The sequence below is a fragment of the Typopeltis vanoorti genome, chromosome 25 (assembly GCF_054136105.1).
Source record: "Typopeltis vanoorti isolate ZY-2024b chromosome 25, IOZ_Tvanoo_1.0, whole genome shotgun sequence".
NCBI classification, from domain to species: Eukaryota; Metazoa; Arthropoda; class Arachnida; order Uropygi; family Thelyphonidae; genus Typopeltis; species Typopeltis vanoorti.
In genome coordinates, this window is record NC_143573.1 from 23,685,198 (window position 1) to 23,697,796 (window position 12,599).

The window sequence follows — 12,599 nt, forward strand, 5'->3', positions numbered from 1 at the left end:
GTGGGAGGCAGATCCAAACATGGAGATACTAAGGCAGAAGCAATGTGCTCTGCATTATGGGAGATACTGAGACAAGGAGTGATGAGAGCTTGGTCCACCTTGGCTCGAAGTTGCCTGGTGTTGCACCACCTTACCTCAGTCCTGAATATATTTTCAGGCGCAAACTTTGTTTCCTTACACTTGGATAAAGGATTAAACTAAAGTTATTATAGTCTAACCAAGTGCAAAATAAACTTCCAACATCTTTCTCTAAATCCAGAGTAATTCAATAATAAGGTGGTACACCTGTTGGCAACTTGTATGGGTAAATATGACCTTTCCTGTTGCTTCTGCCTTAGTATCTCCACGTTTGGGTCTGCCTCCCACTGACGAGACCTCAATAAAGGTCGAAACCGGTCTGGGTAGTGGCCCTTCCCCCTAATGCATGTCCACAACGAGATGTGCTTTGCATTATGGGAAATACTGAGACAAGGAGTGATGAGATCTTGGTCCACCTTTGCTCGGAGTTGCCTGGTGTTGCACCATCTTACCTCAGTCCTGAAGATATTTTCAGGTGGAAACTTTGTTTCCTTACACTTGGATAAAGGATTAAACTAAATTTATTATTCTAATCCAAGGGAATTTTCTGCTATATGACAAGCAAGAGGAAAAATAATTACGGTAGGTTGATGCTGGTGGATATTTATGGTATCAGAGTAACCATAGCAAATAATTACTCTGCATGGAATTATTTAATGAACACTTCATCAGTGTATATCATAGTGGTGTGAATGATGCTGTAGAAGAGAGGCAAGAATTAGGAGAATTAAAAATGAAAGAATCAGAGGTGTAATAAGTGTTGCTCATGTTAGATGTTAAATAAGGCTGGGTGAAATGGATCACACATCAGAACGTATTTTTAAAGAATGTGCAAAAGAGTTAGCCATATCCTTCTCCTGGTTATTTAATGAAAGTCTCACAGTGAGAAAGGTTTTCCTAAAGAATGGAAAGAAAGAAAATTAATACCTCTCCACAAACATGGTTCTAGAACAGAAGTTTCCAATTATAGACTGGTCTGTATATCTGCAGTTGCGATCAAAGTGTCAAAAAAAATTGGTTCGAAATAGAATACAGGATTGGAATGATGAACATAAGAATCTCTATGATAGTCAGCATGGGACTGTGAAGGGAAGGTCTTGTTTTAACAATTTGCTTATGTTTTATGATAAGGTGATGAATGTGTTGGATAAGGGAGAATCATATACAGTGACATTCTTGGACTTTGCAAAAACATTTGATAGATTACTACATGATAAGTTGATATACAACTGCAGAGGATAGGAATAGATAGTACACTGGTTAGGTGGATCAGAGATTGGCTCTCTGAATGGTACCAACAAGTTTTGTATGATGGAGCCTTGTCTCAGAAAAGGAAGGTGACCAGTGGCATGCATCAATGTTCTGTTCTTGGCCAACTGTTTAATTTGTTTATTAATGATAAAGTTAAGTAGAATTATCAGAAGTAATGCTGATGTTACTTCTCAACAGGAAGATTTGAATAGACTTCAGCTTGGATAAATGAGTGGGGTTGCAGTTTTAATGTTAATAAATGCAAGGTGTTGCACTTTGGGATACAGAGATATAAGGCTATGAATTGTATTGGTAGAGCCGTACTCCAGGAAGTGGATGAGATTCAGGATCTTGAAGTAATGGGACAGTGGACTGATGTTCCAAGGGCACATTGCACGTGTTGCAAAGACTACACATTATATAGCTGCTATGATAAAAAGTACATTGACCTATAGGGATAAAGAGGTGGTGATGCCTCTATATAAGGCATTGGTCAGAGCACATATGGACTATTTACTCAGATTTGGTCACCTAGTTTTCAATGTGATGTGGAAACGCTAGAGAGGGTCCAAAGACGAATAACCAAAGTGGGATCAGGACTCGGGAGTGATGGTTATGAAGAGCATTTGAGAGAATGTGGATTACAGAGGTTGGTGGATAGAAAGAAAAGAGAAGATATGATAGAGAGATCTTCAAGTTAGTTAAGGGATTCTATCAGATTAATACAGAAGAAATTATAAAAGTGGATGTTAAGATGGGAACAACGACAGGCCATCCCTGGAAGTTATATAGAGATGTACTGAAGAAGGGAGTGAGGAGTAGATTTTGAATAGTTGTTAGTAAGTGGAATGCATTGTCTGAGTGTGTGTTGTGAATGCAGGTAGTGTAAATGACTTCAAAGTTCATTATGATAGACATGTTGCTGGTTGAGTGGTCTTCCCACAATGAGTCTGTTGAATCCATGTAAGTTACCAAATAATAATAATAATAAATGTTGTCCATACTTGATCTTCAATGTCTGAAACCATTTTGTTCCTCTGATTGTGTATTGTTTTGTAATATTTTTAAGTCATTTATTGTAAATTTTGTAACCTGGATTTAATAAACTTATTCCTATATAATTTTCACAATCATCTGTCTCCTTTCTTAAATTTAGGCTATAAACTTTACACATGAAATGTGACATTCCATCAATCTGATGGAACCTTGCATTTCCTCCAACAGTTATTTATTAATTTTAAGAATCTGTGATGCAAATTTGGTAGAACAAGGGAAAGAAACAAGGACATAGGGCCATACCTGGAAGTGTCAAAAGGAGCTGGTGAGTAAAAGGATAAGAAGTTTTTTGAATGGAGAGTGGTAGGAGGATGAAATGATTGCCTGAGAGGATTGTGAACATGCACAGACTGTGGATGGTTTTAGGGAGTGGTATGATAGACTTTGTTTTCACAAGTGTTGACCTCCTGTGATTAGCCTTGTGATTCCATGGGGGTCAGGAAAATAATAATAATCTAACTTATTTCCAAAGCTCTGTATTTATGCCATCTAATCCAGCTGATTTTCTATTTTTTGACACATTTATTGATTCTTTTAGTTCTTCCAATCTAATTGTTTCTACATCAGTACTGATTTCTTCATTATTTTATGGTATTAAATTTGGGTAATAACATAAATTCTTATAATGTTCTATCCACTGTTTCTCTTGTAATATGTTGATTTGTGCTGTATCTCTTTCTACATTGTTTACTTTCCTTAATATTTTGTAGGCTATGTTTTGTCTTCCATGTATGTTTTCTATTTTATTAATAAATCTGCCCAAAGAATCTCGGTTAGATTTCTCTGCTATAGTTTTAGCTATTTTTCTTTTGTTTTTTTATATTTCTTCTGTTCCCTCTGCATGTTTTTGAAGGAATGATTTGTATGATTTTTGTTTTGCTTTCATTGCATTTTCTATATCTGTGGTCCAAAGTTTTGATGTTTTTCTTTTTAACATTTTTTTTTTCTTTCCAAATACTTCAGAAGCTGCTTTATGAATTATCTTTATTAAAGTTTTCCATTCTTCTTCCATATCTTCATTGATTTAGGCTTTTTTTGGTAATCTGTTAATCATGACTGATATAACATTATAGTACTTTCTTCTTGGAAAAATATACTTGTTCTATTTCTTGTTTTTTCTTATTTATTTACTTTCTCAATTTTGTTAATATTTCTATTTTAGAAACTACTAAGTAATGATCTGAAAAAAAATTACATTTCCTCTGTAAACATGTACATCTCTTACATGTGAAACTCATTTCTGATTAGCAACGATACAATCAATTACAGATCTTGTTTCTCTGCTATTCCAAGTATATTTATTTATATATATATGTATTTTTTTTTTTGAAAAAAGTATTAATTATTATAAAATTATTGAAAGTACAGAAATCAAATAGTTTTTAGACATTGTTATTAATGCAAATTTCTCATTTTCCTAAAACATTTGGCATTATATTTTCTCCAACTCAAGCTTAAAGATCTCCTGCTAATTAATATATAGTCATTTTCATTCTATTTATTTAACTGTTTTTGTAGTTCCTCATAAATTTGTTCAGATTCCAAGGTATTCTTCAGGAGCATATACTCCTATGAGATTTAAGTAGCTTTTATTTGTTGTTAATTTAACTGTTATAAGTTGATCATTTTGTAAATTCCATTTTTCCATTTATTATCGATTAATGGCCACTCCACTAGAAGCTTTGATATGATATATTGGTCCACTCTTTAATTTATTTTTTGTTTCTGTTATCATGGTCATATTAATAATTTTTAATTATTTTGCTAATTCTAATTCCTTTGTTATGCTTTGTACATTCCACATTGCTACTTTTAAAATGTCCGAAATTCCTAATTGTTTACCTTTATCCTTTCTTGTTCATTTTCCATTGTTTCAGTGCAATGAATTTTCGAGTTGAAGCATCTGAGTTGTAGAAATTTTTTACTTGCTGAGGTAGCTAGTCTTACACAAAACCCCCAACCTAGAGGACCAGGATGTCTCTCTTAGTCTGGCACTTACATCTCAAACTGTCCGACTAGCAAAGCTCAACCAGTGGCTTAGCTACTGCCGGCACAGCTCTTGTGATTGTTGGTGTGCAAACCTCCTTACCATTTCAAGGTGGAGATACCATTTAGGAGACTGAAAATTTCATTTCCCATAAAATAATTCAATCATACAGTAGAAAGTTCATGAAGACTTTTTTTAATACAGAAGTATTAGTATGCAACTATATACTAATACATTTGTATTTATCAAAATTAGTATGTTCTTACCTTGTTAGGACAAAGCCTGCTATCATTAAGTATATCATCATCATGGCAGGAGCCTACAATAAGGAGGAGAAAAAGTTAAAGTTCAAAACATATACAAAATGTAATGTAGAACATATGCTTGCACCAAATACAAGCATATGTTCAATTTGTGTGTATTCAACAAGCCACTGTGTGTGTCCATAAGTGCAATGCAAAAGAACAAAAATTCACAGTATTTGATACTCTTAAATATTTTCTTCATATTGTATCTGAATGCAATCTAAGCATTAATTAGAACTAAACAAAAGTGCAATTTTAATATACCTTCGTTACTAAGGAGCTCCTTGAATGAAGCATACAAAGTTTTTTGCACAATATATACTAGATTATATATTTAGTTCAATCCTTTATCCAAATGCAAGCAAACAAAGTTTGTGTGTGTGAAGTATCCTCAGGACTGGGACAATTGGTGGTAAAGGTGGTATAAGTTCTCATCACTTGCCTTAGTATCTCCCATAAAGGCAAGTGATGAGAACTTATACCACCTTTACCAAGAGTTGCCACAGTCCTGAAGATACTTCAGGTGCAAACTGTGTTTGCTTACACTTGGATAAAGGATTAAACTAAATATATAATTTATAGTCTAACCAAGTGAAAAAACTTCCAGCATCTTTCTCTAATCCAGAGTAATTTAATAATAAGGTGTTACACCTTTTGGCAACTCGTATAGGTAAATATGACTTCTCCATTACTTCCACCTTGGTATCACCACCACTGAGTCTGGCTCCCACTGATGAGACTTCAATAAAGGTTGAAACCGTTCTGGGTAGTGGCCCTTCCCTTAATGCATAGCATTATACATGTCCTCAAGGAGATGTGCTTTGCATTATGCGAGATACTAAGGCAAGTGATAAGAATTTATACCACCTTTACCATGAGTTGCCCCAGTCCTGAATATACTTCAGGTGTAAACTTTGTTTGCTTACACTTGGATAAAAGATTGAACTAAATATATAATTTATAGTCTAACCAAGTGAAAAAACTTCCAACATCTTTCCCCGTGCAAGAAGAAAACTTAAGGCAACTTGAAATTTTCTAAAAATTACAAAAAAGAAAACAAATTTCATTTCCCATAAAAGAATTCAATCATATAGCAGAAAGTTGATGCAGATTATTTTTAATACTTTTTTGATCTGAAAGTATATAATATATTTATATATAAGAAAACAAAAGTTCTGTGAATGAAATATCTGCATAACAAGAACAGTTACAAAAGTAATCCATAATGCAGTGTACACCTAGTGTTCATTGCCCCATAGAATTGTAAGAGTTATTTTAAGGAATAATGAGAGTTAATCTGATAGTTGAAGACATTTTTCACATTCAACTGACAAAACAGTGTATAACCATGATTTTACTATCTTTTGGATAATTGAAACAAATTTTCCACTAGGCTGTACATTGTTATACCGAATAAGAAATTATTCTAATATTCTTCTACAATTTTTCTAGCATGAGTAAACAAAAGGTATCTGTTGTGAGCCATCTTCAGAACTAGCTACCTGAATAATAGAGCATCTGACTTCCCCACAGTTAGCTTTAGCATTCCAAAATGTACAGCACAATATCTAGAGAGCGAAAATAGCCATAAATTATTATTAGTCATGACACATTCATGTAGTCTCTGGACCTATTGGAGGCTATTTTACATTCTACATATCATTATGGATAGAGCCATTTCCTAGATTGATTCTAACTATTTTTCTTATAGCTTCACTACAATACATATTATAACATTATTAACATACAAACAAATAGATAACATTGGTTGTGTATAAATTATGGAGACAAAACACATGCTAGAACAGTTAATTTACTAAAAACTAAGATAAAATAATCCTCAACATTTTGACCTCTATACGAAGGTTATCATCAGGAATACATATATATATATATGAATTAAAATACAAACTACATCACAAAACACATAAATAAGCTCTATAATAACTTCTTTAAATTAAAGATGCCAAGAAATTATATTCATGGTTTAATCCTCTATCCAAGTGTAAGCAAAGAAAGCTGGACGTGAATTAACTTCATGACTGGGCAACTCGTATATAGAGGCTAAAGACTTCACATCACTTGCTTTAGTATCCCATAATGCAAAGCACATGTCCAAATAGACATGTACAGGAAAACCTCACTAACGCGAATTCAATATGTGCGATAATCAGTTAGCACGACTGAGTGAAATGATACCATTTCCTGCTTTAATCGAGTGATTAATCAGTTAACATGATTTTTTCACATTATGCAAATTTTTCGTCATCAATCTGCAGCGAGCAGTGGCACTTGTCAATGTAGCAGTCAGTAGGCAGTGGAGAGTGACACTCGGCAGTTGACTCAAAGTTATCATCGCAAGCGCACGTTCAAACTCTGTTCTCTTGCTCATTCATTTTTTCCTTCATTTTGCTTTAATTTAGATACCTATAAGGCTTTATTATACTCGACCCCTGATACGGAAAAGAGAAAGACTGATAAAGAAAGCAGGAGTAATAAAAAGAGAAAAAAAGTAATTACGTTAGAGGAAATGCTGAAAGTCATTAAGAGACATAAAAGTGGCATAGTAATACAATGATTGTATGAGACCTGGGATATAGCCAGTCTACAGTTCAGACTATATTAAATAAGAGCAAAAGCATACAAAGAACAAGGAAAAGTTGCTACTGCTTCTTTAAGCATGCAGATTACCCAAAATTGAAGCCACTTAACGATGGAGATGGAGCATCTTCTATCACTCTGTATTGAGGACTGTATCCAAAAAGAATATCTCTCAGTAGAAGGAATATTCAGGCAAAAGCTCTCAATATTTTTATATTTTTATATCATTCAAAGAGACCAAATTTCAAGAGGAATGTGAAATCTTTAGGATTTTAGGATGGTTTGACTGTTTTAAAAATCAAGCTGGACTGCATAATATAAAAATAACTGGGGAATCTGCAATTTTGTAATAAGATTGTGCAGCCAAGTTTCCAGAAGAAATGCAAAGGATAATTCAGGAGGGTGATTATGGCGATCACAAATATTCAACATCGATGAAACTGATCGGTTTTGGACGCGTATGCCAACAAAAACTTTCCTAGCTAAACATGAAGCATCTCAACCAGGATACGAAGTGTCTAAAGATCGTCTTACGCTTTTATTAGGTGGTAATGCAGAAGGCAACTTTAACTCAAGCCTATGTTCGTTTATTGTGTGCAAAATCCAAGATCTAACATTATTGAAGAAATCAGCACAATTGGAAAAGAACTTGTATTTAATGTACTGCATGATGAAAGTGGGAGAAACTTGATCCATTCCCATTCTGAACAGTTAAGCGAGAATGATTTCCTTTAACTAGAAGAAATTAAGCAATTGATTTTTATTAACTTTGATTATTTTATCCTCTAATATGGCTTATACTGTAATTTTTTTTCAAATTTGTGCAAACTAATGGATGAATTATAATTATTCCTATTGTTTATTGTCTTCGATTAACACAATTTTGCTTAGCACGCTTTAATTAATGGATTAATTAATCGTGCTAAGCAAGGTGTTCCTGTGTAATGTTTTATGGAAAGGGTTACTAGCCAATCTAGCTAGTAGACCTGATCTGGGTAGTGACCCTTTCCATAATGCATAGCATTATACTTGTAAGGATATGTGCTTTGCATTATGGGATACTAAGGCAAGTGATGTGAAGTCATTAGCCTCTCTCTCTCTCTATATATATATATATATGAGTTGCCCAGTTGTGAAGTTAATTCATATGCAACTTTGTTTGCTTACACTTGGATATAGGATTAAACCAACAATATAATTACTTAGCATCTTTAATTTATAACATAACCAAGTGGTAAAACTTTCAACATCTATCACTAATCCAGAATATTTTAGAAATAAGGCGTGACATCTTTTGGCTACTTGTATATGGAAAAATTACTTCTACATTACTTCAACCTGGGAATCACTTCTGTGTCTGACTCCCATTGATGACATCTCAGTTTTCAGCAAGATAACTACTTTGGTTTTCTTTCTTTTTTTTTTGGCTATTTTTTTACTTTCATTTTATTTTACTGATGCTAGTGATGGTTTTGCCCGCACTAGCACTGTTTTTTTTTTTTTAAATAAATATTAAGATGCTGGTAGTGCAGTTAATATCTGCATTACGGGATTACTTTTGGCAATATCACATCCCACATTTAAAAAAGAGCATTTGAGCTACTGATTTGAGCTGGTGGTGTAGAATTATTTATATATCACAGGATTATATAATTCTCAATCATACAACTGAAAGGTTTTTTTTTCTCTCTTATAATCAAACACAGAGGTTTTAGTCTTTTCCCCACCTGAGATAATGGTAGCAAATCATCAAAAGGTGCGAACTCTGGGAATTGAAATTCCAGGACGTGAAGAAGCGAGATGGGTGACTAAGGTTTTAAAAGAGATAGCTGGTGCCAATAGGATTTATTCTTTCATCCCATATGGCAGAGGGAAATATTTAATTGTAGTTAAAGATATGGAAACAGGAGACAAACTATTACAGGGCTTTACTTTCGAAGACAGCACAGTTATTCCTGTAATAGTCGGAAGCCAGTTAAAAACAGTAAAAATTGAAAGATTTCTTATGGAATATATAGAGAACAGTAATGAAATTCTTATACATACTATCAAAAGGGATAAAATCAGTAACATGTGAAACAGTTTATCAAGCGAAGATCTAAATTGGTTTTCTGGGGATGCCAGAAAACCAATTTAGATTTGAGACATTTAGATTTGGGGCAGTTACCACCTGAGTGATCATATGAACCACAATGCAGGCACTGCATTTGTACTCCAGGTTAGTTTACTATAACTTAGGTTGTACCGATGTTGACAAAATTTGGTATGGGCACCTTCATAATGGATATGAAGGTGCCCATACCAAATTTTGTCAACATCGGTACAACCTAAGTTATAGTAAACTAACCTGGAGTACAAATGCAGTGCCTGCATTGTGGTTCATATGATCACTCGGGTGGTAACTGCCCCAAATCTAAACGTCTCAAATCCTGTCAGAAATGTGAAAGCTCTGAACACGGCATTAACACCTGTTCTTTTAGAACTTTTGGTGAAAGACTGATAGCACCAGTGGAGCCAATTAAAACACTGCATAATAAGTTCCCAGATCTTCCAATTCAGTCTAATGAAGACTGTCTTTTTAAACAAACTACACTTGCCAAAATCACATATTTCTCTATCTAATACTGACTACAAGATAATTTTCTACATAATCAATAATAGGCTCAAAGTGGGAATGAGATGCATAATTAAAAGCACACAGGTGTATTGAGTTCCAGATCAAGCACTAGAATTTAATCTATTTCTGCTATGTGATCTAATTTGCTTAGTTAATAAGAAAAAGCAGTCAATGGCAGTGCTATCAGTAGACCTTATCAAGCATTTCAAGAGGTAAAAAGCTGCTATCCATTCTCAAAGGAGCCTATTCCAATTCAAGTACCTGCCTGCTAGTTAATGGGTTCCTGTCAAATCCAGTCAAAATTCAAAAATGAGCCAAGCAAGGTTGCCCTCTTAGTTCATTGCTCTTTGCACTGGCTCTTGAACCTTTATTACATGAAGTCAGAAACACAAGTGCTGTTCAAGGAATAACAGTTCCTTCAACTATAAAAGAAAAGAAGGTATTAGCATATGGGGATGATGTAGTGGGCACTTTGAAGGATAATGATTCCATATATATCTTTTTTCGTATTTTGGAAAAATTCAGTAAGATCAGTGGATTAACTACTAATGCAGAGAAAACAAAATTAAAAGTTTTTAGGTAGTGGGATCTTGGAGGCATTCCATTTGGACTACCCCTAAGATAGAACCCCTCAATATATTTGGAATTTCCTTCTCCACTTACCCAATATTATCAGTTCAAGAACTTATATACAAGAACTTTGAAACCTTAGAAGACTGGAAAATAGAACCACTTTCCTTTCTTTCTAAAGCCATAGTACTCAAAACCAGAATCTTTCCTGCTCAATTGTACATAATAAATATTACAGACATCACAGAAGTTGAAGAACAAGCAATTTTATATTAAACCATTATTTTCGGTCAAGTCGATATCAAGAAGTTAAAAAGGAATTTCTTCAACTATCAAAGAAGCATGGAGGATTTGGGCTTCCAGTCTTAAAATTCTGGTATTTAAGCAATACAGCTTCAAAAATTCATAAAATATTGCAGACTAATCACATATGTACAGACTTCTCCTGTACTACCTGGGTTTTCATCTTCCCCTATTTGGAGTAAATGTTTTAAAGGTCCAAAACCTAAAATACTCTGTGCCAGGGCTGCATTTACCATAGGCACATCAGGTGCAAGCTGCGGCCTCACTCTCTATAGGGCCACATTTTAAAACCTTACATTTGAACAAACATTTGAAGATTCATGGAAAAAAAAAATTGTTCTACACCTTCTGTCCAAAAATAAATTGAACTTTTCGAAAACAGAAGAAACTAGTGCACCACTTGTTGTATCTTTTTGTTGTCAAAAGCAGCAACCTTCATTAGTGTTGTGTCAACTGTTTATGACATTTGTTTCATTAGAAGCCGAGTTATAGTGCAAAGAGTAACAGTGTGTTTTGACGAACGGTCAGAAAATGAGTTTCAAACAGACAGCTGCGATTGACTTTTGTGTTAAACTTGGTAAACGTTTTACCGAAATGCATCAAATGCTTCAAAAAGCATATGGTGATGAATGCTCATCCCTTACTCAAGTTCACGAGTGGTTTAAGCGATTTCAAAGTGGTAATGAGACGCTTGAGGACGACAAAAAGCTGGGCCATCCAAAAACTGGACTGAGCGAAGTTAACATCCAAAAAGTGTGTGATTATATCAAAGAAAACCCGAAATCATCCTTAAGATTGATTGAAGATGAATTGGAGATTCCAAAATCAACTGTGCAGAACATTTTGACCAAGAGTTTGGGCCTTCATAAATTGAATTCGCAATTTGTTCCCCACAAGTTGACCAACGACCAAACAATGTATCGAATTGAACACTGCAAGTACCTCATTAAAACTGCTCATAAGGACTCAAACTTTCTTGAAACGATGGTTACTGGTGACAAAACATCGTGTTTTGAGTATGAACCCGAAACTAAGTGCCAGAGTGCAGAGTGAAGACCACCAGAAGAGGGACATCCAAAAAAAAAAGTCGCTTGGAGAAGTCAAAAGTAAAGACAATGCTGATTTGTTTCTACGATTCCAAAGGCATTATCCACAAAGAATTCGTTCTGCTTGGCCAAACGGTCAATGGTGAGTTTTATCTCGAAGTTTTGAACTGATTGATAGCGAGAATTCGTCAAGTACAGCATGAAAATCGTGATGCAGGCAGCTGGTCTTTTTGCACGATAATGCACCATCTCATCGTTCAAACATTGTGAGACAGTTTTTGAGCAAAAACCAAGTTTGTGTGTTGAATCACTCACCTAATTCACCTGATTTAGCACCCTGTAATTTCTTTCTCTTCCCCAGAATTCATTTGTCGATGAAAGGAAAGCAATACGATACCACTGAAAACATTCAAGTGGCAGTGCCATGACCTTCAACAGTATCCCAAAAAAACAAAATAAAACACTCATTTAATGAATTAATTGACGTGACAAACGTTGTATCGAAGCTGAGGGAGAGTATATTGATTGAAATAAATTATTTGAATAATTATAACTGGCCTGCGTTTTATTTTCTATCAAAAATTTGGTTTCTTTTTGGACAGAGGGTTTTCATTTTTATTATTATTATTTAGGCCTCCAAGTAGTCAAAAGACTCATTGCTGGAGGTCCTTCCTAGGAAACACAAAGCCTATCATACCACTCCTTAACCTCATTGACCGTTCTCGCTCCCACCACTCTATCAGGCAATGCATTCCACAGTTCAACCACCCTCCACGCAAAGAAAC

The 12,599-nt window shown here is 34.5% G+C and overlaps 1 protein-coding gene across 1 annotated transcript in view; it reads right to left on the bottom strand.

Moving 5' to 3' along the window:
* The window catches only part of Abcd3 (ATP binding cassette subfamily D member Pmp70), a 602,827-nt gene that overhangs the window by 286,704 nt on the left and 303,524 nt on the right, over positions 1 to 12,599 (bottom strand). The window contains exon 11 of the mRNA XM_090414763.1: positions 4,639 to 4,691. Within this exon, the coding sequence (XP_090270889.1) occupies positions 4,639 to 4,691 (53 nt within the window). The remainder of the gene's footprint in view (positions 1 to 4,638; positions 4,692 to 12,599) is intronic.